At 48.3% G+C, this 25,386-nt stretch overlaps 1 protein-coding gene across 2 annotated transcripts in view; it reads left to right on the top strand.

Moving 5' to 3' along the window:
* The window catches only part of SLC39A11 (solute carrier family 39 member 11), a 2,092,456-nt gene that overhangs the window by 358,206 nt on the left and 1,708,864 nt on the right, over positions 1-25,386 (top strand). For both annotated transcript variants that reach the window (XM_085617335.1, XM_085617334.1), the window contains exon 4: positions 21,106-21,264. In XM_085617335.1, the coding sequence (XP_085473461.1) occupies positions 21,106-21,264 (159 nt within the window). The remainder of the gene's footprint in view (positions 1-21,105; positions 21,265-25,386) is intronic.

The raw sequence follows: 25,386 nt of genomic DNA, 5'->3' as shown, positions 1-25,386 counted from the left end.
AGTTAATATAAAAAAAATTACATTACTCACATATATACAATATAGACCGTGCAGACAACAACAAACACATTTTTGACATAAAACCTTAATAAACAAATGGACTTTTCTAAACAATGTTATGTTTGGCATTCTATTTTCTAGAGGTTTTGGGTTAATATGGACATATTTAATTTATTCATTAGTGAGCATTTTGGGATAGTGAATGTATACATCAATTCTCTGAGTCCATAAAATTGAATACAAAAGCCTACCCGACCTCCAGAGGACGTTGAGTCAAGCTTTATTTTGAGTACCTAATAATTAAGGTTCCAATAACAATCAACAATGCGTAGGACAAACATTGTTTAGAAAAGTCCAGGACTAATGAGGCAAAAATAAGAGTTTAATTTATGGTTTCAGAGGTATCCTGTTTATATAATTGTTCTGATTCCTTCCTCTGAATTCCGGAATAGAATCACTCCCCTACCATTGTAACCCTTCCACTACCCGTGTCATTCCATCAGACACCCACTAGAGGCCCTTTCAGCCCTCAGAGATCTTTATAGTCTCACAGACCTTAAGGAACAGTCACCTTTCAGACACCCAAATTCAGTCATTATAAAAATCAACCAAACATCAGATCACCTTCATGCACCCACCACTGATCATTAGAAACCACCGGCAGGTCTTCAGAGACCCTGACCTGGTCCTAAAACACCCTCCATCTCTCTTCATCTCTCTTCATATGCACCCAGCCCTCTCTCATACATTGCAAGAGCTCACTCTGAGACTCGTCAGCCGATCCTCAGAGACCCTCATCAGGTCTTCATTCATCCCCAGCCAGCCCTCTGAGCTAATCTGTCACTCCTTCTGGCCCACGTAGAGGATCAGTCAAACTTCAGACACCTCAAGTTGATCCTTTGACAACCTTCCAGCTGGTCCTCATGCGCCCTCCAATGTGGTGAAGACATCCCAGTTCTAAAGTCTGGTACTACTCTTATATTTTAACTCGCCAAATCTTTTTTTCCATTGTACAGTTCTTTTACACTGACCTCTTCCCTTCCATAATATCTAGTTTTTTTTGGTGTGCTGATGGTCCATTTCTTCCTTTCACATATTCCATAAGAGGGGCAAACACACTATGTGGTGTGTCAAAGCCATGCCTTAACATGGCCACTGAGTACATTGATTGTAATATTGATGTGGTACCATTAATGTTATGCATGTAGAACATTTAAAAATGGCAATAAAAAATACTTTTTTTTAAAATGAAAAGAGGGGCAAACACATACTGATGGATAAATACACATGTAAAGTTCTCTTTATAGTCCAGGTAGCTTCGAGGTGCTGGAACCAACCCCAGAGCCCAGTTTGCTTATGGTGATCCGTCTTTTTCTGTAAATATATATCTGAATTACTTGATGATGTGGAATACTAAAAATGTAATAAAGAAACAGCAATAAAATTCCAAGTGTACCCTTATCAACAGTTGCGAAGAGTCAAGTACCAATGCTGGCTTGCCCAAAATACAGAAGTTGTCATGGGGATTTTTAGATTACAGTACATATTGCACTAATGATACACAGCCAATTAGAGCCCGTTGCTTGGAGATACATTAATGGGTTGCCGTGTCTCATCTGAGGTTGTAGTCTGATTCCGACGTATGGGACAGACTGGACCGGGTCCTGAGCTGCAGGGGTACTGCTGCAGCACACTCTTTCCTGGAGCAAAGATGTCCCTCCAAATCCTCTTTTGACCAGCTAAAGACCAGTCACCACTGAACTACTGGTCACTGGGCACAACAAACCCAATGGTTTCCTTTTTTTGGCGAAAAATCTCCTTTTAGGCAACCAAACTCCATTCTGAAGACTCTCCCGAGTCTAGCGTACTCATGTGCAACTTTTGAGTATTGGGTCTTGATATCCAGGGCTTCACTGCAATGAAGAGTGGTGATCTGGGCTACCAACGTGCCCAGACAGGCTTCTTCAGCTTTTGTGGTCCTGTGCTGCAAACAGGAAGTCAGCCAACTGACTCTTGTAGTCTGTGCTTCTGGCTGGGCTCAGGGGACAACGTCTCCATGAGCAGGATACAGCAGGCCCAGTCTTTTCCTTCTCTAGCTCAAGGAGCATCAGGTGCAGTCCAACTTTAGTGCAGGCTTGTCTTTGCTCATTCCAGGGTCAATTGCGCAGTCCTTTTTTGGTCTTGTTCTCCAGTTAAAGCAGGGTCTGATTTCTGTGTTAAGGCTACCCTTTTTATGCCCAGAAAGTGCTCTTCAGGGAGGTCTTGGTCACTACCCAGTGGGCATGGGCTACTAGGTCCCCTCCTACCTGATGATAAATTCCTGTGAAGTGTGGCATCTATCTATCCCAGAGTGCTCTATTCTGCCCACTCCCAAATGTTGGTATGCTTCGTTCCTTCCCTTGATGTGTGGAGCTTGGTAGCCCTCCCTACTACTGTAAAACAGTTTTGTCAGTGTTCTCCCCCCCCCACTTCCTCTGTCCCTGAAACAAACCTGCCTACCTAGACAAAAGAGAAGCTCCTCTCGAGTGTGGTTACTATTTTCTGTTCAAATGCAGCTTTCCCTTTGAAGCTCACCTTTTGGGACAATCTCTCTTTGGCTTCTTGCCAGGAGGAGGTAATACCTTCTCCAGCAACAGACCTCTATTTTTATTTGGCCTGCGAGTCATTGGCATGTCTCCCTAGACAGGCAGAAGGCTGCCTCGTGGCAACCTCAACAAATGGCCACTGGAATACCAGGCGAAAGAGTGGCAACTTTCTAAAAGTTGCATATGGCAACAAGTTACATTAATTTCGACTTGGACATCAAGTCGGAATTAATGTAATGAGTTGTTTGACACCCTCTAGTACCACGTTTGGTAGTCCTCTTTCTAATATGCTGCACCCTGCCTTGGGACTTAATAGACATGCTGTAGGGCTGACTTACACACATTAAATAGGGAGTTTGGGGATTTCCCATCTATTGAAATGGCAAAGTCAAGTTAGCAGTTTAAAACTGACATTCTAGGGGGAGGAGGAGCCTAGCGCGCAACCAAGATGGCCGCGTAGGTGCGAGGCTCCCGAGGACCTCCGCGACCTCCTGAATTAATCCTGGCGATATCCTGTCCTTGTTGAGGGGACTGTGTCGGGGAACCCGAGCTGAGGCGCTACCCGTTTTTTGGGCTCGAATCGGACCCCGAACACCGGTGGGAGCATCAATCGAAGGTTGCGGCCTTCTCCTCGCCGGCCCCCCGGATTGGAGTAGTGGGGCGATCCGGGGACAAAGTGAATAACAGCGGCGAGCGGGGCTGGGCGGCTCGCGTGCCCCGCACTTTCGCTTTCGCTTTTGCGCCCTCCTTGCTCTCAAGCGGGGTTGGGCTGCGGAGCGGGGTGCGGTGGTGCGGCCTTGTCCAGGTGCCCGGCTGACCCGCCGGCGGTGGGTTGACCCGCGGCTCGGTGGTCGCCCCCGCCCCCCCCCCTGACACCCGTGATTTGGTGTAGCGGCCCGTTTGGAGATCTTGGCACGACGGTGGAAGGGCCAGCATGGCCACCAAGCAAGATGGCGACCGGGCGAAGGTGAAGACAACCCGCCGTGGCACGGCGCACCAGGCCAACAGTATGGACCGCTACACGCTCCAGAAGGGTTCGCCGGAGACATCGCGGTCCTCCCCGGTGGGCCCGACGGAGGCATCTGCCCATCCGGTGGATCTGACCCTCCGGGACGTCATGGGCGCCATCGCAGAGATGAAGGCCTCAGTGGACCAGCGTTTCGACACCTTGGCGCAAAAAATTGACTCGGTCCTGGTGGATGTGAGCTTGGTGAGGGCAGACTTGTCCAAAACAAACGACCGAGTCGACTCCCTGGCCCACACCGCAACGAGCCTCACTACGGACGTGGTGGCCCTCCAGAAGGAGGTGCGCCGGCTTGGCCAGGCGAGCGCCCTGATGGACCGGCGACTGGAGGATTCCGAGGGTCGGGCCCGGAGGAATAATGTTCGTATTATTGGTGTGCCGGAGGGACGAGAGGCGGAGGCGGCGGATCTCTTCGTGGAAGAATTGATCCTGACCCATCTCCAGCCCCGGGGGCTGAGTAAGCTTTTTGCGGTGGAGCGTGCCCACCGGGTCCCCGGGGGCCGCCCTAAGACCGGTGCCCCGCCGCGGCCTCTTATTGCCCGGATTTTTAATTTTCGGGACAGAGATGCCATCCTCCAGACCTCCAGGCAACAGGGACCGGTCAAGCTGGAAAACATGGAAGTGCACTTCTACCCAGACTTTACTCCGGCGGTCCAGAAGCAGCGACAGAGCTTTCTTGGTGTTAAACGTCGCCTAAGGGACCTAAACCTCAAGTACTCAATGCTCTTTCCGGCTAAGCTGAGGGTGGAGGTGGATGGTCGTACGCACTTCTTCGACCGGCCCGAGGCGGCTGGGGACTGGTTGGACACTTTGCCTGGAGATCGGGGCCGGGGGGGCGGGGGGGGCGCGGCTGGCGAGGAGAGCCCGCCGGATCAGAATTGAGGGGTGACTGTATAGGCCTTGCTCTGGCTGTTGTTCCTTCACCATATATTGATTGCGTATGTTCCCCTCTCGTGGAGGTCGTGCGGGGTCTGCTGGGGGCTTCCCTCCTCCTCTGGGGGACTAGTTAGTATTTAGCTATGGGGCGACAGGCACACTGCACTTTGGGGGGGCTGTCTGGGCTCATGCAGGGGTGCAGGGAGGGGGGAGTTTTGTTGGGACCGGGGGGTGGGGGGGGTGTGTTGTTTGTTAGCACCGCAAGGCAAACCCGCTACTGTGTTGTTGTTTTTAAGATGCTCGGTGGGGGACGACCGATTGTTTCGACGTATGATGGGGGGTAGGGATTTGACTGTGTTGTCATGGAATGTTAACGGCCTGGGGGATAGGATTAAGCGTGGTGTGGTCCTGCAGTACCTAAAACGTATTTCACCAGATGTTGTCTTTCTGCAGGAGACGCACCTTATAGGTAACACCTTTCACGCAATGAATCGGCGGGGATATCGTTTGGCGGCCCATTCCGGCTTCACCTCGGGCTCGCGGGGGGTGGGTATTATGATCAAGAACTCGCTCCCGTTGGAGATTGACGAGGTGCGCCATGATGAGAGGGGACGCTACACTGTCCTGGTGGGACGAATGGAGGGTAGAGTGTTTATCTTTATATCAGTGTACGTCCCGCCTGGGTTACAAGCCACCACATTTGCGGACCTGGGGCGCCTCCTTCTGGACCTTCCGAGTGGCCTGCTGGTGGTTGGAGGGGACTTTAATGCGGTGGCCTCAGGGTCTATTGATCGCCATCCCCCTAGGAACCTCCCCCGGGCACAGGCGTGGCTGCCCGGCTTTTTGGACACGCTGGGCCTGGTGGATTGCTGGCGATTAAAGCACCCCGTATTGCAACAGTACACCTTCCACTCGGGTGCCCATGGTAGCCTCTCGCGGCTTGATTATATCCTTGTCCCGGCGGCCCATGCAGAGAGGGTGGGGGAGGTACGCCATCTGGCGCGGGGTATCTCAGACCACTCCCCATTGTTGTTGCATTTTGATGTCTTCCCGAGGGGGGATGGTGGGGTGGCCCCGATCAATGCATGGTATTTGCGCGACCCCACCATTCGTGCCGACTTGATCAAATCCTTACAGCGATATTTCGATGAGAATGTGGGGTCGGTCCCGTCGGCCATCTCCCTGTGGGAGGCTTTCAAGGTAGTTCTTAGAGGGGAGGCCCTCTCCTTTATTTCCCATGCCCGGCGGCGCGAGCGGGAGGAGGTGACCCGGGTTGAGGCCGAGATTGCAGAACTGGAGGGTGACCTGGGGAGCGGGGTAACAGACGCCAAGTTGCATGTTCTACACCTAAAGCAGGCGGCCTATCGGGCCCTTGTCACGGAGGCGGCCAGGGGCCTCAGTAGAGAGCAACAGGGGCGATTGTATGATGTGGGTGACAAGGCTGGCAAATTGATTGCGTGGTTGGATAAGAGGGAGAGAGCGAGCCGCGTGGTGCCTTTGATTGAGAGTGTGGATGGTGTGTGTGTCACTGAGCCGGAAGCCATTGTCTCCTGCTTCGCGGATTATTTCCGCGAAGTCTACTCCCCGGTTTCTCCCTGCTTGGAGGAAGATTCCCATGCCTTGCTTCGGGACATCGCACTGCCGTCTCTTACGGTGGAGGACAGGGACTCGCTGGACGCCCCTCCCACCTCGGACGAAATTGCCTTGGCTATTCGCTCGGTTGCATCCGGCAAGGCCATGGGCCCCAATGGTATTCCCATTGAGCTATACAAGCTACGCCCGGATGTGTTGGCGCCCCACCTGCGCGCGATGTTCCTGGCGGCCCACTCGCAGGGTTCCCTCCCGCCGGACCAGCGTCTGGCCACAATTGTGGTGATCCACAAGGAGGGGAAGCCCCGTGAACGGGTCACATCCTATAGGCCGATTTCGCTTTTGAACGCGGAGCCCAAAATCCTCGCCAAGGTGTTGGCCAACCGGTTGGTTGGCGTGGTGGGCGACTTGGTCCACCAAGACCAATCGGGCTTTATACCTCACCGCAACACGGCGCTCAATTTGCGGCGCTTACACGGGGTGCTCGCGCGTGTCCCATTTGTGCGGGAGCCGGCCATCTTGGCGTCCTTGGACGCCACCATGGCGTTTGATACGCTTGAATGGCCATACATCTGGGCGATGCTGGCGAAGTTTGGCTTTGGCCCGGGTTTCATTAGCTGGGTCAAATTGCTATATTCGGGCCCGTTGGCGCAGGTGGTGGTGAATGGGCGAGTCTCGGCCCCATTCGCGCTGGGGCGGGGCACGCGACAGGGTTGCCCCCTGTCGCCTCTTCTGTTTGCCCTGGCCCTGGAGCCCCTGGCGGAGTGGCTGCGGTGGCACCCTTCTATCCGTGGTCTCCGCTGGACCCCCGAGCATGAGGACCGTGTGTCCCTCTATGCTGACGATATCCTTCTGTATCTCGCCTCCCCGCGTGAATCACTGATCGTCCTGGTTGATGTTTTGCGCTCATTCGGTCGCAACTCAGGCCTTGTCATCAACTGGGCGAAATCTTGTGTCTATGTGCTCTCCGGGGAGGCTCCGGTCCTACCACGGGACTGTCCGATCCAGATTGCCTCCCAAGGTTTTCGGTACCTGGGTATATATATCACTCTTGACCCGGAGGCCCGCTATGAGCGGAATTTGCTGCCCCCCCTCCAGCGTTTGAAGGAGGACGTGGTTCGCTGGCGGCGTCTGCCGCTTTCGCCGCTCGGTCGAGCGGCCTTGTTTAAAATGATGGCCCTGCCGCGCTTCCTCTACGCCCTCCAGAATACTATGGACTTGGTTCCGGCACGCTACTTCCGTGAGGTGGAGGGCCTCCAGCGGCGCCTGTTCTGGGACGGGAGGCCGCGTATTGCTCTGGCTAAATTGACGCTCCCGTGGTACGATGGAGGGGTCGCCCTCCCGGACATTAAACGGTATTACTGGGCCTCCCAACTAGCTGCAATTAATCATGGCCTTTACGGGCCCGCCTTGAACCCGGCATTTGAGATGGACAGGATGCTCCTGCCCGGTGGCGATTATAATCGAGCGCTCTACTCTGGCGCGCCCGACTCCCGTTTGACGGGACCGACGCGTGTCATGGTGCGTGTCTGGCACGCGGCTAATGCAGCTATGGGGTGGAAGGACCGTTTGACCCGGGCGTCACCGCTGTATGCGTCTGAGAGGTTGGGCTCCCTGTGGACGTCGAAGGGCTTCGAGAAGTGGGACACGATCGGAATCAGCACGGTGGGAGATCTCTGGACGAGGGGGGGATTCAAAACTTTCGAGATGCTGCAGACGGAGTTTCAGTTGCAGGGCAGTGAGTACTTCCGGTACTTACAAGTCCGCCATGCGCTGGGCTCCGTCTTCCCGGATGTCGCATCCATTCCGGAGTCTTCCCCCCTGGAGGACAGAGTGCTAGATGGCCATGTCCCGGACAGCACGATCTCCCTCATATACAAAAAACTGATCAACGATAGATCGTGCCTGCTGACTAGTCTCCGCGAGGCTTGGGTTGCCGACGGGCTGGAGCTGGACGACGAGGATTGGATTTCTGCGGTGGCCTCTCCGAAAGAGGTGGCCATCCCGGCTCGCCTTCGTTTCGTCCAGCTCAAGATCCTTCACCGGGTTTACGTGACGGGGCCAAGGCTTTTGCGTATGGGTTTTGCTGGTGACGGAATGTGTAAGCGTGGCTGTGGTGCATTGGCGACTTTCATGCATATACTGTGGGAGTGCCCGAAGGTGGAGCGATTCTGGCGGGGTGTGCATGAGGTCCTGCGAGTGGTGACGCGTGTCGCGCTGCTGCCTGAAGCGAGGAGATGCTTGCTGAATGTCTGGGAACCAAATGACTATTCGGTCCCGCAGACGCGGTGGGTGACTCTGGGATACATGATAGCTAAGCGTGATATTGCTCAATTGTGGGGATCCCAGAGGCCCCCTGCGGTGTCGGCCTGGAAAGAGCATATGGATTGGTGTATGTTTCGTGAAAAGGTGGTGTATGTGGCGAGGGGTAAGCCTGGGGCGTGGGTGAAACTCTGGGGCCCCTGGAACGCCTACCGCGGGGGTATTTGTGAACAGCCACTCCTACCGGCTGCCTCGCCTGCTCCGTCTCCCTAGACGGCCCCCCTCCCTCGGCCGCGGGCGCGCAGTCCCCCAGTCCCTGATCTACTCCCATTCCCCTCTTCAGAGTTTTGCTGCTGGTTTTGATCCCCCACTTATGGAGCACGTGTTGTCATTTTGGATTGCGGGTTGCCTTGCGGGTGTGGTTTTTTGGTGTTGTTTTGCCTTAAGAAAATGGAACCGTACTGTGGGCATGGAGCCGTGTGGCCTGCACCATCGATTACTCCTGTTTTCCTACTCTGCACTGCTGAGAGACTTTTACTGTATGTACGCAATATGCTTTTGATACTCTAGCGGCCGGCCGGGTGGTTGTAGGCCCATACCTGTAACTTTTGCAAACTGCAATAAACGGTTTCAAAAAAAAAAAAAAAAAAAAAAAAAAAAAACTGACATTCTAGTCTTCAGTGGCAGACTGAGATTCATATTTTACCATGTCCCAATCAGGCTGGCAAAACAGGTGCTGCAGTCCCGGAGGGTACACTCTTACCTAAGGGCCATGGGTACTCCTGGTACCATATGCCAGGGACTTAGAAGTAAGTGGGGTTATTCACATTAGGTATAGACCAATCAAACATACACATTTAAGGGTCAGAGCACTGATACTGAGGTCTGGTTAGCAGGCCTCAGTGCACTTTGAGTCGTAAAACTAGCAGCATCAGTCCAAAACTTGGAGGGGGTCTATATAAAAAAGGCATTTCCTTACAAACGCCAACTGCTGGCATGGGGTGGGGTGGGCGGACTGTGGCATAACTAGTTAGCTTAGAGTGGTCTTGTTCGTTATTGGAATTAACCAGACAAATCGCACCACTAGCTAAGAGCGGCCTTTCAACACCACCCACAGAATCGAGAAAGAGCTATCAATCTGTCCAGACCATGTACGGTTTCTCATGCTGAGTCAAATTAAACCTCAAGCGCTACTCCTGGTTGTGCCCTTCCACTAATTCCTTTAAGTTTGAGTTTTGCAATCACCGACCCCCATCTCCCCCACCCCTCAACCCCCACCCTCATGGAACCCAAAGTCTTTGGGTTCCCTGATTTTTCTTGGCACATCATGGGAATAACACCGCTGGATTGCTAGTTGGCATAATTTATGGTTGGAACAACAATAGTAACTGATTGTCTTCAAACGACTGAATTTCGTTCTCGATTAATGAAAACATTCTTGGCAAATGCTTTTGCTTGTCATGTGCTGGTCCCAGAATTTCACTTCTAGCATCACAGTATGAATGCCCCTTGCTGGTCCCTCTTAAACATGACCCTAGTTCTGAAAAACAACACAATTGAACTGGAGTCCTGTTCCATTATTCCTAGCTGAAGTATTCAGGCAGCAGGCCTGCTTTGAACACTCTAATTTACTCAGTCAAGAGCATCAAGGGGGTGCTGAGTCAGGATGGGACAGGCAGTAGCAACTGACTACCAGCTCAATCCCAAGATCCAACTACAAACTATTTATTGGAAGCAACTATGATATATGCTATTGCAGCAGGAAGTATCACAGTTGTGGAACCAGACTTGTCTTTCAATGGATGCTCGTTAAAGTGTAGTCATTCCAATTAAAGGACCTCGCCAGAGTCCTCTATTGTTATTTTCCGTCAACAACCTCCCCGAGTCGAGAGTGGGTAATTGGCACTCCTGCTTCCTTTCTTGGATCTGGTAGCTGTTTCTCAGGATCCCTCTCTGGAATCGAACCTTGATTCCATGTTACCCATGGTCACCATAAAAGTATCATCGAAAATTGATAGGGCAGGCATTCCAATGATTCATCGCTGTCACGGAATGTGCGATCTGCTCAAGGTTGTCTAGAATCACCAAAATAGTTAGGCGAGCCTGGATTGGTCTTGGTCTGATAAATGCACGCATCCAGGGAGGTCAGCACTCATCAGAATTTATTAGCTCTTTAATTTTTACAGTTATCCAAGTAACAGATGGAGTGATCAATGGAACTATAACTGATTTAATGAGCTGTTTGCATTTTCACTGTACTGGCTATGTGTACCTACAAGTGCATGGCTTAATATTTGAGACAAGCATATGCTACTTGCAGGATTAAACAGGAAGCTGCACCTTCTTGACGGGAGGAGGACGGAGCTGTGTTACCGTTCCAGACCCACCATCACAACCCTATGGGGGCTTCTTAACCTGGCCAAGCAGGGGAAGCCTCCCCAGGCCTATGGGACCCCACCCAGGGTTCTTTGCGACAGGCCAGAAGATGAAGCCCAGGAAGAGGATTCCCACCCCAGTGTGTACCGGAGCTTTTGCTTGGGCCCGGTCAGAGCCTCTGAACCCAGCCATGCCGGGGAAGCCACTCAGTGCGCATTCGGACCCCATCTACACACTTTACGATATGGCAGGCCATAGAAGGGGGGCCCTGGGGGCTGCCACCACATGGCCAGCCTGAGCTCTGACATGAGGCTCTGTCAGAGCTTCTCCACCCAGCAAGGCTCCACTGGACCCTGCCCTGGGCACTTTGCAACACAGAGGGCTGGAGAAGGGAGCCCAGGGCCGTGGTGGGCTTGTAGACCCGGGTCTGTGGTTCACTAACCCTGCTAAGCCCTGTCCCACCCCTGTGTGGCTTGGAAGCCCTGACCTGGGACATGGTCAGGTGTTTCTAGCAAAGCGCCCCGTCACCAAATAAGCCCAAGTATGCCCAACTGACCAGAGTACGGCTTGCTGGCTGGACTGTCCCTTATGCAGCCACCCTGCCCTGGACGTTTTGAGGATGAGAGGGCCCACAAATGGAGCCTGGGCTTCTTCAGACCTCTGACTGAGAATCTGGTCCATGCCCAGAAGAATGGCATTTCGGCTCATAGAAAGCGTGAGCAGGTTTGGATTCAGCTTTTCAAAGAAGCTCCTGCCAGGTGGGAGCACACATACCTTCCCCTGCCTGTGCTCCTGCAGGCAGGGAAACTTCTGTGTCCCAGGAGTGGGCTATCTGGGAATCAGTCATTGAGCCTGACACAGGGCATGGGGTCCTCGAACAGACTCAGGGAGCTTTTAAAAAGAATTGCAAGAATTGTTTAAAAGAAAATCTTGCCCGCTGGATTGCAGCAAGATTCCCAGGTTATTATTATTTTATTTTTTTTACATTTTAGGCCCTGAGGGCATTACTCTGGCATCCATCTATAAGGGCCAGGGGTGTCAAGGCATCCATACTCTGCTCCCCTATATGTTTTTTGAGTAACAAACTAAGTCCCGCAGAGCGAGTTGTCCCCAAGAAAAAAATGAGAACACTCCAGATATACAGATATATTTTTAGATTAATTTCTCAAAAATTACCAAATGTATTTACACCAAACCACAAAAAGCATGCTTTCTGTATCAAGGTCTAGCTTCTTGCCAAATTTGGTGTAATTCCATTCAGCAGTTTTTGCATTAGTGCTGTTCAAAACGTTCTCTCTGCCCTCACTTCACAGATGGCACTGAAACTTTCATTGAAGAAGCAAGTAAGAAAAGGTGCCAAAGTTTTTAGCAAAACAAAAAAGGCATTTCTATGGAACCATTTCCTAACTATAACTATACTTGGCCTGTTAACTGGCCTCCAATTTGTGTGATCCTGGCAAATGTTTCATTTTACAGAGCCTCCTTTTTTTTCATGATCACATTTGAGAACACCTTCAAATATGTGAGTTCAGCATTTCTGCTGTACAAAAAAACCCACTCTTTTGTTTGATTGAATAATAAAATGTTTGTTCCACGTATAATTTGAATCTAGCCCACATGTAGTGTAAACATGATCCCTGACTTGCCTCTTATTTTCACTAATAGCAGTGCCATTGGGGCAGGGGATGGTGTGTTTCTCAGTTAATGTTTAAAAATTCAATTTTAATAAGTATTGAGCCATGTGTAGGGAATTTAGGGATTGCAATTCTTCGCGAATCGCAATTATGAAATTGCAAATCCTAATGTACAAAAAGCCTAGAAGTTGGAAATAGCAATTCCTAATTGGGCCTCAATAGACCTACTTCATAAATATAAATGAGGTAGGTCACAGTTTGCGACCCATTAGGAATTGCAGCCATCTTAGGGATTGTGGCCTGCTTGGGTCAGTGGACTACCATGTCTGTGATTGCTTTTAATAAAGCAATCTTTTTTTTAAATGCAGCCTCTTTAAATAGAAATAAATGAAATGTTTAAGTTTCTTCTTTCTAAGACTAGGCAGTCGTATGTGGGAACAATGCCTGTCTCAAAAAATATTTGTATCAACATTCACAAAGAGGAATGGGTCCGTCCCATGGGGACCCCTCCCTATTTGTGAATGGTTACCACCACCCTTGAGGTGTAGGTAAAAAATGTATGTTTTGCAATCTAAATTTGGTTGCACAACATTCATACATATGACTGCAAATCGGTATTAGAAAGAGGATGCCCTAAACATGCCCCTTCCAAATACCGATTCGCAAACTGAAATTGCAGTTCTATAAAAGGTTACCGAATCGTAATTTGGCTTTTGAAATAAAAAATTGCGGTCGGAAACCATCTGATTCTGCCAATTGGACTGTTAACGACCTCAAAAAATGTTTTGTACATATGGCCCTTCTTACTAAAGTATGATGTGGTAACACTGTCCTTTACAAACAGTTTTAACACCAACATGTAGTTTTACTTAGAAAAGTATAAAGTGTATAAACAATCTGTGAAAATTGGGTTTTAGCAAACACATTTATCATTTGCACATCACCAAGTACATTTTTCTGATTTGTTTTCATGCTAATAAAATACGTATTTATTACACAGATTTAAAAAAGAGGGCTTTCATAACTACTGAAATATATTTTGAAATAGTTCTACTATTCACTTATTAGCTGTTTAAATATTGTGTGGTAGAGAAAAACCTGACACTCTAAAGCCTTTTATATCACACTCTTTGTACAGCACATTAAACAGTTCATTTTACCAAATACTGGAACTCTGCAGTCAGAGAAAGAAAAGTAATTATAAGAAGAGGTAAACTGACTTCTGTCCTCTGTCTCTGAACACAGAGCAAATGTGACAAGAGAAAAACAGGATTTAAAGGCATCTTGATTGCTCTTTCACTTTCAGAGTGAACAGAACACCTGTTCTTTATCAGATCGCCAGAAAGGTCAGCTAGGCCCATGTGCCATAAGGTAACTATAACTCCCACCATGCACAGTGTTCTCATCAATGATTTTAGTGCTAATGTTTTAGTAATTATCAATGATGTTATAGAAGATGTCATGACTGATGTAGTATGTGGGGTAATTAGCAGTGCATGGCAAGGGTGCGAGTTATGGTTTCTTGAGATAGGTGTGATGATGATGCATGGTAAAATTTGCGTATATCAACAGGCATGCCTTTGCCTACAAAATTCTTTATTTAGTGGTCCAAGATTGCAGATTAAAAAAAAATACATTTTCTTTGTGTGAAAATGTGTGAGGAATGCAGAGTGACCTACCATGAAATGGCAGCTATTGGGACCTCCAAAAAATAAAACATTTAATTTAAAGGACTTGGAGGTGTGGTGGAGCTATGAAGGAGTGTGTGTGAGTGGTGGGGGGTAAGCAGTGGGAAATGGATAATGGATGGGCAACAGGGGCTTGCAAAAGCACTTTTTGGAGTTAGTAACGTCCTGGCATTAAGTGGCAGCTGCCGGACTCTCAAAAAAGAATTCAAATAAATGGAAGCACCTTATTTAAAGTACAGCAAGGAATTGGGCGGCAAAGGAGGAGTAGGTGAGAAGCACTTGGGGTTTGGATAATGGAGGAGCATCAGGAGCCGGGTATTGGGTAGAGGGGAAGCAGCACAGGAGAAAGAGCGAGAAAACACATGCACTTCCATGGAGTGCTTAATGAAAATGAAAAAATAGTTTCCTAAATATGAGCAGTGGAAGGATACAAGTCAGCCAGGGAAAAGGATAACGAAGAGGAAATATTCCATGGGAGGGACAAAAACAAGAGGAGGAAGGCAAGCCATTGAATAAGAAACACGCAAATAAGAGTGACCGTAACACAACCAATGGCAAGTACTGGGCGTGCTACAATCCCATTGTAGGTTTTTGGCAGGGTCCACAAGTCTTTTGGCAAATCTCTTCTGTTGGCGAGGCAGAAAATCAGCAGATCAAGACCGAATCCAATGCCAAGAGAAAAGCGAATATGTGAACAAGAGCCTTTAAAGGAATCTTAAAAAGAGAGCAAACGAAGGAGTGATAGCCTGGATAAAAGATGAGAGGTGTTAGAATATAAATGAAAGTGATTGTGTGATGTAGGAGAAAATAATTACAATTGAAATAAAATCGTGAAGGAAGCACAGTTTGTGCGCAGTGTAGTTGAGGCGCCCCTGCCCGCATTTCTCTTTCGGCTGCATTTCTGTCTGTGCCGTCAGCTGCCAGTGCCAGCAGAACATGGATGACACATCTCAGAGGGAACGTGGGCTCAGAAGGGATGACAGAAGCCAGCTCCGTCATTCCTCTTTACATTTTCAACGTTTTGAAGGCATTATCTTTTTGTCTGAAGTTATTTATTTCCTTTTCTTTTACTTCTAAAAGCAGCCTCTCTCATTTCGAGAGTGGAAGATTTTGCTTTTCCTTTCTTTGTAAGGTGTTTTTTTTTGTTGCAAAAGGCACCACTGTTACAGCCGAGAACATTCTAACTTTCCTTTTACATCCAATTGACCAGATATTTGTTGCCCTGTCAGTTTCCAAGCTCTCCCAATTCGCCCTTCGGATCAGCTGCGAGTGGTTTAGTCCCAGTCATAGGTATGCTGAGTTCTGAGGAATCAGCTGAATTCTCAACTTAATTAATTTGATTCTAATGTATAGACCTTTTCAACTTCATGAATTTGATTCTGATGTATGGACCTTTTCAACTCCATGAATTTGATTCTGATGTATGGACCTATTCAACTTCATGAATTTGATTCTGATGTATGGACCTTTTCAACTTCATGAATTTGATTCTGATGTATGGACCTTTTCAACTTCATGAATTTGATTCTGATGTATGGACCTTTTCAAGTCTTGAGGGGTTCTGTTTACCCAACAATATTTCTCCTTTCATCAGTATGCCGATGGCACTCAACTCTACCTCAGATAGACATCGTCTGACAACATCAAACCCCTCGCCGTTCTGTAATAGCACCCAAAACATGGATTTTTACTGTGCATCAAAGCACAGATTCTAAGCCGTGATCTGCCACTCCATTATCAAGAACGTTGTCCTTTTCTCCTTGATGGTGAAAACACTGTGCTGACAGGCCTCCTAGACACATCCTGTAAGCCCAGGTTGTAACTCAAACCAAAGGAAATGCCACCACATCACCACTATACTTAACTCGTTTATCCACTCTTTGCTGCTTGCATCAAAATTAGATTCTGCTCAGTGATCTACACGGCCTTGCACTGAAAACATATTACTTCACGGTCTAGCTCCATTTCTCTGGAGGCCATGCACAAAACACATTTCCTCGCTTACGAGGTGAGAAAGCCATAATGCGTAAAATTTACTCAAAAATAGTAGTGCCTCGCGCTGGCCTTGGAACCCCTGGCGGAGTGGCTGCGGTGGCACCCTTCCATCCGTGGTCTCCGTTGGACCCCCGAGTATGAGGACCGCGTGTCCCTATACGCTGACGATATCCTTTTGTACCTAGCCTCCCCGCGTAAATCGCTGATTGTCCTGGTTGATGTTTTGCGCTCATTCGGCCGCAACTCAGGCCTTGTCATCAACTGGGCTAAATCATGTGTGTATGTGCTTTCCGGGGAGGCTCCCGTCCTCCCGCGGGGCTGCCCGATCCAGATTGCCTCTCAGGGGTTTCGGTACCTGGGTGTTTATATTACTCTGGACCCGGAGGCCCGCTACGAGCGGAATTTGCTTCCCCCCCTCCAGCGCTTGAAGGACGACGTCGCGCGCTGGCGGCGCCTGCCGCTTTCGCCGCTCGGCCGGGCGGCATTGTTTAAGATGGTGTCGTTGCCACGCTTCCTGTACGCTCTCCAGAACACTATGGATTTAGTCCCGGCGCGCTACTTTCGTGAGGTGGAGAGTCTACAGCGCCGCCTGTTCTGGGACGGGAGGCCGCGTATTGCCCTGGCGAAGTTGACGCTCCCATGGTACGACGGGGGGATTGCCCTCCCGGATATTAAACGGTATTACTGGGCCTCCCAGCTAGCTGCAATTAATCATGGCCTTTACGGGCCCGCCTTAAACCCGGCATTTGAAATGGACAAGATGCTCCTGCCTGGTGGCGACTATAATCGAGCGCTCTACTCTGGCGCGCCCGACCCCCGCCTGACGGGACCTACGCGTGTCATGGTGCGAGTATGGCACGCGGCTAATGCAGCTATGGGGTGGAAGGACCGTTTGACCCGGGCATCACCGTTGTACGCGTCTGAGCGATTGGGCTCCCTGTGGACCTCGAAGGGCTTCGAGAAGTGGGACACGATAGGCATTAGTAAAGTGGGGGATCTCTGGACGAGGGGGGGCTTTAAAACATTCGAGACGCTGCAGACGGAGTTTCAGCTGCAGGGCAGTGAATACTTTCGGTACTTGCAGGTCCGTCACGCACTGGGCTCCGTCTTCTCAGACGTCGCCTCCATCCCGGAGTCTTCCCCCCTGGAGGATAGAGTGCTGGATGGCCACGTTCCGGACAGCACGATCTCCCTTATTTACAAAAAATTGATTAATGACCGCTCGGGCTTGCTGACTGGCCTCCGCGAGGCTTGGGTTGCCGATGGGCTGGAGTTGGACGACGAGGACTGGATTTCCGTGGTGGCCTCTCCGAAGGAGGTGGCCATACCGGCTCGCCTTCGCTTCGTCCAGCTTAAGGTACTCCACCGGGTTTACATGACGGGGCCAAGGCTTCTGCGTATGGGCTATGCTGAGGATGGGTTGTGTAAGCGTGGGTGTGGTGCTTTGGCGACTTTTTTGCATATTTTGTGGGAATGCCCGAAGGTGGAGCGATTCTGGCGTGGTGTGCATGAGGTCCTGCGAGTGGTTACGCATGTCGCGCTGCTGCCTGAAGCGAGGAGATGCCTGCTGAATGTGTGGGAACCAACTGACTACTCGGTTCCGCAGACGCGATGGGTGACTCTGGGATATATGATAGCTAAGCGTGACATTGCTCAATTGTGGGGATCCCAGAGGCCCCCGGCGGTGCCGGCCTGGAAAGAACACATGGATTGGTGCATGTTCCGAGAAAAGGTGGTGTATGTGGCGAGGGGTAAGCCTGGGGCATGGGTGAAAGTATGGGGCCCCTGGAACGCCTACCGCGGGGGTATCTGCGCGCCACCACTGCTGCCTGCTGCCTCACCAGCCCCGTCCCCTTAGTTGACTCCTTTCCCTAGCCCCGGGCACAGAGTTCCCCCAGTCCTCGATCTGTTCCCCTTCCCCTCTTTAGACTCCTGTGGATGGCGGGGGTCCCCCATTCGGGGAGCACGTGCTGTTACTTTCGATTGCGGGTTGCCTTGCGGGTGTGGTTTTTTCGTGTTGTTTGTATAAAATGAAACCGTATTGTGGGGTCAGAGCGATGTGGCCCACGACGTTGATACCTCCTGATTTTGCTTCTCTGCAACGCCAAGTGTTTTTTGAACGTATGTCATATGCTCCTACCATTCTAGCGGCCGGCCGGAAGGTTGTAGGCCCATACTTGTATATTCTGGAGATTGCAATAAACGGTTTCAAAAAAAAAAAAATAGTAGTGCCTCCCCGCACTTCAATGAGCTCCTACGTCACCACAGCTCTCCCTTTTCTCTACAATAATTCAGGACCTTATCAGAAAAACAGATCTCTTCTCTGTAATACTGCGCTCTCCAACTACCTATCCCTTGCTTCCCCCTTCCACTCGTCCTCTGGGCACTCTCTCTCTCTCTCTCTCTCTCTCTCTCTCTCTCTCTCTCTCTTTCTCTCTCTCTCTCCCTCCCTCCCTCCCTCCCTCTCTCTCTCTCTCTCTCTCTCTCTCTCTCTCTCTCTCTCACACACATACACGCACTCCTCTCCCTCTCTCACTCCTCTGTCTCCCTGTCTCTCTCTCTCTCTCTCTCTCTCACTCCTCTGTCTGTCTCTTTCTCTCTCTCTCTCTATCTCACTCACCCTTCTCTCTCTCCCCCTCGTCCTTTGGGTGGAATGTACCCGTGGACCTACGATGAGGACCTTATGTGCTCTCAGTAACCATGTACACCGCATTAGTATCCTACTACTGAGTTTTTTTTAACTTTTATGCAGTTTGGGCATAATTCTGAACGAGCGTTCTGAGGCACTGTACGCGCTCAGAAATACCACAACAAACAGTGCTCAGACAGGCATGAATAGAGAGAGCACTGTGCCTCAAAAATATATCTGCTGAGGTAAAAACTCTGTCCTTGTCACTCTTTACCCTCTGCTAATGGTAACCGAAACATCATAACTGCTGGTTCATGTACGCAGCTCTGATTCTGGTTGTAGATTGGGCAATCTGGGACTTGTTTTGTGAGGTGCTTGGAGCTTGATGATCTGAGGGGTGCAAAGCATGATGTCACTGCTCAAACTCCTGTTCATGCACAGAGTGTGTGCCACAGACACAGTCTGTTGAAGTGCATTAGTGAGATCCATTAGGGTATATGGACCTCACGCGGTATCTTCAGAAGACTCAAACCGTTTGCAGTCCATGGCCAAGTACTAGGGAGTAGTATGCGGAGTCTACCTACGAGGGACTGTGAAGCAACAAAAGAACACCACATGGGTGTACCACATGAAGTCTACCTGGGAGCAACAGAAGAGCAGCCCATTGAAGGCACTGTTATGAAATCACTAGACTGTATGGTGTTCACCGAGGATCGAACAGAGCTGGAAACCATTGGCGGCACTGTTAAACCACCAAAGGAGTGATGTGTATGTATATGGTATTCCGAAGGTTTGAACACTAACCCAAGAGGCAACAGAGCTCTGTACAGGGTCAAAGACCAGAATAAAGTCAACAAGTGATAGGATTGATAGATGGGTTGTGGACAGCCAGTGCATTGTGATTTAGTTCTCTTTAAAGAGAATCTTCCACTCTTTACTGTGGTCGACCAGCGTGGGCACATTCCTGATGGCTACGGGGCTGTTGTTCCATATCCCGGGTGCATGGATGGAAATAAATGGAAATAGCCTGCTACTCTGTTTTTTCTTTTTTCCCCTCCTTAGTCTGCAGTCTTATGGTGTCCTGGCTGCGGGTGTGCCAAGAAAGTGGTGAGCTTGTCTGCAAGATGAGTAAGGGGTGTTGGTCATGATGGTTTCATAAATGATGTAACTGGTTTTGAGAATGGTGCTGAATGGGGAGGGGAACCAGTGAAGTTCCATCATGGGTCGATTAATGTGATCATATTTATTCAAGCTTTTGAAGAAACCTGCTGCGGCTTGTAGAATGCCGTTAAGGGGTTCCAATGTGAAGTGTGGGAGGCCATGGAGCAGAGCGTTACCACCATCCAGATGCGATGGCTTGCCAGATCTGTGGCTTCAAGCTTCTACGATCAAGCAGCATTTTAAAATTTTTATTGCACAGACGTTCCCTGTTCACATGCCATCCACAATGTGAAGATCTTCGTGGTCTCTTGTACTTGGATGTGCCACCACGCATGCACGCTCCTACGGATCCAACACCACACCACTTAGATCAGTAGATGAAACAGATGCATTGATATCCTCGTGAAAGCGCTTTTTGAATCACAGACTGGCGAGGGTGGGTTGGGGAGTGGAAGCAACAGAGAGTGAATGGAAAGACAAGGGAGAGTTTGGCAGTAAAGGAGCAGCAGAGGTGCACAAACGCATCTTTTGGAAGGCAGAGCTGCGTGGCAGCTGCCTGGCATTAAGAAAAAAAGTAAAATTAAAATTTTTATTTCAAGAACCGCATGTGTAGGGGAGTAATGAAGGAATGGGTGAGGAGCAGGTTGGGGCGGGTGAAAGATATGCAATGGGGTGGGGCGCGAGTATTTGTGTGTTGGATAAGCAGCACGCAAGGGAGAGCAGAAAACACATGCATTCTCTTGGAGTGTTTAATAAAAAACAAAAAAAGTAGTGGCTCAACTTTGAGCAGTGGAAAGACACATACGAGTCAAATGGTTGAAAAGAGGCTATGGTCCAGGGGAGGGACAAACGCAGTAAGATAGGAAGGCAAGTCATTGGATAAGAAACAACTAAATGAGTGACAATTGAGCCAACAAATGGTAATGGGCCAAAAACCCACTGTAGAGAAATGTTTCAAAAACAGACAGCTAAAAGCTGACTGTAGCCGAGACTAAAAAAGAAGAGGAAATTCACATCACAAGAAACGCAAAAGACAATAAAAATTTACCCGAACCCCTAATGGGTTTGCGCAAATGTTACACATCCATCTTGTAGTAAGGCTTAGAGTGAAAACTAAAGCAAAACCCCACTGCTTTTTATAATTGAAAAATAAACGTTTTGGAAATCTTGCGTGTATATTTCTTCCTGTGTATTTCCAAAATACGCTGGAAATAAATGGAAGGCTTTTGCAGTGGAATAGAGTTGTCATTTTGGCGGTTCCGTAATGCATTCTTTTCTTGTTCAGGTGATGCTGGCGGCTTCCTATTGGTCCCTTCTTGCACCCGCCATCGAGATGGCAGAGTCCTCTGGAAATTACGGTTCTTTCGCCTTCCTACCCGTAGCGGTGGGATTCAGCGTGGGGGCCGCATTTGTCTACTTCGCTGACCTCCTGCTGCCCGTGTTGGTGAGCCCCACCTTTCTGGTGTATCTTTTTTTCCTGTTTAATTTAGTTCCATTATATGAATTTGTGATTGCTTTGTTGATTTATGCAGGACAAAGCCTTCATCTGAAGGCTCCACTATTCTCATGTTGAGTTTGATTCTCATATTTCGCTACGTAGGTCATTACATCATGAGGAAGGATGCTGCTGCATCAGCATTTATAGACATAGGTTTCTTTTGTATGTTGCATCTTTTCAGAAAGGGACCTTAGTACACAGATTAAGTGCTTAGAAATACAGTGATCAGCAAAACAATGGGCAAACGTTCACCATAAGATAAAGGGGCCCGAGAATGACCGTATTGTAAGTAGACACCAAGAAGTCAAGTTCGCTGTAGTTAAGTTATTCCAGATAGCAATATGCAGCCTTTATATCTTTTACACTTTAAAATGATCAGTAGTGGCTGGTGAATTTAAAAAGTGGTGGGGTTTAATCCTCGGCTCGAATTCCAAAGAGTTTTTTCTTCAAGGATTCTCTCACACTCTCTTGCACTAAGTTTATTGACTCACTCTGAGTTAGTCAGTCTCACTTGGTCTCACTTATTCACACGTTCTCACTCGTAGTCAAATCCTTTATTCGATCAATTAAAAAATGATCATAAAAGCACAAGATATAAACATGTTTCAAGTATTCGTTATCAATTTAAACAATAAAATAGTTCATACTTCAGCAGCCATTAAAATGTAGAGAACAATCAAGACTTTTCCATACTATAAAACCACTCATTACCCTATCAGTCCCCATATGATATAAAAATAATTAACAAGTGGCCAACCCGAAAGTTAATGGTATCCCCCTCTTTCTTTTTTTCATACAGGCCTATAAGAACGTAGCTACCGAAAAACATACCAAGGGGTCAGATAGCATTTAAAAAAAATATAATGCCACCCGGCATTGATTAAAATTTGCTTTCCTTAATATTGGTTTTGGATAGTCGCTCCTTTCCTTCTATTATAGCCTGCAGAATAAAACTAAGTGCAATTCAGTTTGTTTTGACAGTTTGTCACACGGGCACAAAATTAGGTCAGCATGATTTTAAGTTTTATCCGGGTATCCTAACATAAGTGGAATCATGTGCAATCGAAACCTCAATAGTATAAATCTATGTTGTGCGTTGGTGACGTCTGCTAAATAGAAAAATCCTCTCTGTCAGTGGGCGATTTGAGCGATGGTTTACAACTGCGTGCTTCTCTTTATGATGTTCTCTTCTGTCATAATCCACCATCTTCAGAGACATACTTTTAACTTTTTGCTTTGAGACTTTTCTGCACGAAGATGGATCTTTAAATAATTGAGAAAGGCCAATTTTATTCAAAAGTATTTCTACATAACCCAACCATCTGGACATCCTGCTGTTATCCATGTTCAAACAATTCTTTATTATTGTTTGCGTCAACAGCACTGTATCCCTTCGCCAGATTGAGTACCATAGGAGGATGGGGGCCATTTGTATAGTATCGGCGATGTAAGGGAGGCCCAATTCCAAATGTAAAATATAGTTAGAGGCAGAGCGGGCAGGCCCACTAAAGATTTAAAAAACTTGTTTTCAATAGTTTGGAGTGTGCCCCAATCTACAAAACCCCATACGTTACCGCTGCCTTAACTTGAGCCGATATGTTTCTTATCGGTAAGAGAGGTCTAGCACCCAATTTTTTAGCGAATGATTTTACCTCAGAAAGGCTTCTTTCCATTACACCCTTTCTTCCTTCCACTAACCTTGACCATGATACGTCCTTGTCAAACAAAACCCCCAGATAGGGGAAGGAGTTAACCACCTCTATTCTCTTCTTATCCACATGTAAGTAGGGAGTTCTATCTCTTTTTCTTGCTCCCACTATGACTGCAAAGGACTTAGTGTGATTTACCCTCAGGTCTATTGAGTCCATGAGGGATACATACGAGGATATCAGGTGTTGAAGACCACGCCCGTCCTGGCGATCAACACCGCGTCGTCCGCATTCGACAAAATAGGTAGGAGTTGCGAATTAAATATAGGGACGTCTCTTGTAGTCTCGTTAAGGGCATTTTCTACTCCATTTGTGTAAATGGAGAAGAGAAATGGGGCGAGGACGCATCCCTGTCTTACTCCTCTGGCGATTTTGAATAAACATGTGCAATCCCCATTTTTAGTGTATCGGACTGAAGCCGTGGCATTGGAATACATCTGTCTAATAAAATTTAATATGACTGGGTTAACCCCCATTCCTCCCATTATAGTCCATAGCTTTTCATGGACCACGCAGTCGAACGCTGCCGAGAGGTCCATGAAAGCCATGTATATTTTCCCCTCCTTCATTCTAGTGTATATTTCTGTTATAAGTGCCAGGTTCAAGCACTGGTCCACGGTGCTCCTTCACTGCTGGGACCCATATTCGGCCAGTATTAAGATGTTATTGTCCTTGGCCCATCCCTCTAGCATAGAGAGGAGGAGCCGTCCCATGAGTTTTGCTGTCGTATCCAGCAGGGAAATTGGCCTATAATTTTTGGGATTGGCCCTGTCCCCTTTTTTAGGTCTCGCCTGACCCAGCGCATGCGCTGGTCTGGCGAGACTTTTTGAGAGGGCTCCAAAAAGTGCTACCAGGCCAGCCTAGAGCTACAGTGCATGTGTGCGTGCGCGCGGGCCGCGCTTGACCGCGATTACTTTCACCGCTTTGATGTTTGATCGCGATCACTTTCACGGCCGCTTGGCATAGCCAATAGGTCTCACTTTTGGGACCTTATAAGTATTTAGTTATGCAACTGTTGCATGGCTAAACACTTATAAGGTCCCAAAGGCGAGACCTATTGGCTATGCCAATGCTTGTTATAGATTGGGACGATAACACCTGCCGACCAAGATGGTTATACTATTCATAACATTAGTTAATAAGGGTGCCCATAGTTCTGGTGTTCCTTGAAAAAAGTTGATTGGGACACCTTTCGGTCCTGGGGCTTTACCTGAGCTGCACGACATCAAGCTTTTCTTTACTTCCATAAATGAGAAGGAAAGAGGAGCCTGATGGTTTGTTTCCATATTAATGGATGGTGTTCGGGGAGTTATACTTGAGGCAAAGATGTTCTCAAAATGGGCTACCCATGCTTCCTCATCTACGTTGTTATCTAATGTGGGATCGGAGGTATTTTTAAAATGCTGTGCATTAACTCCTCCTCCAGATATCACGGCTATTACCCATTTCAGCTGCTGTGTAAAGATCCTCCCAGATTTCCTCTTTTATTGCCTTCTCTCTATTTCTCCTAGCAAGCTTATATGTAGCCCGCAGTCCCCTAATTTGGTCTGGGATTCTGGGTCTATTTTTGAAGGCGTGCATCAAGGCCCTCCTTGCTTTTGTACAAGGGGAATCGAACCAGCCCCTTTCGGGCCCCTTGTTTGTTTCTTTTGTACATGTAAGAGCCAGTTTTACCTTCTCTATGAGATCACAGAAGGTCGTCACAGTTTCTCCTGCTTCAGCCTCTGGATCTAGGCAAATTGCTATCTTGCTCAGTGTAGTTAATATAATTTCTACAGTAAGTTTAGGTTTATCAACATGAGCCCATTTTAGTTGTATTCCGTTCCTTCTTGCCACTATTGGGGTATCAACATTTTGAATGTGTGGGGCTTCCCCTATAGATACTTTTATCCGAAGTGATAAAATGGCATGGTCACCAAAAATTGTAAATTGATTTGCCAACCAGCTCGCTCTAAGGCTAATAGGGATAGTAACTAACATATTGTCAATAGTTGACTCTAGGCCATTTCTTTGGAAGGTTCCTGCCATGTTACCTGATGAAAGTTCTAAATCACCGGTCATTACCATATTTCAGGATGTTAGCATCTTGTTTAAACCGTTGCCATATTCATTGTGTGCAGAATGATTTATAATGTTTCCCCCCAAATTCTCTAAACCGCATATAGGGGCTACATTATATTTGCAGGGATATGTATTGAAGTCTCCCAGCCAAACAATATTAGGAGCATCGTTCCTACCGTTGCCTGTGGAGTGTTCCAAAGCCTTATCAACCTCACCAACAATAGCGTGTCTGTTTGGACCGAACTCATTGTTATAGGTATTGATTAAGAGCCTTCTGCCTTCTTGATGTATCTCCAAT

The sequence above is a fragment of the Triturus cristatus genome, chromosome 7 (assembly GCF_964204655.1).
Source record: "Triturus cristatus chromosome 7, aTriCri1.1, whole genome shotgun sequence".
NCBI classification, from domain to species: Eukaryota; Metazoa; Chordata; class Amphibia; order Caudata; family Salamandridae; genus Triturus; species Triturus cristatus.
The sequence above is the reverse complement of the archived record's forward strand: the minus strand, read 5'-3'. Positions and strand labels throughout refer to the sequence as shown.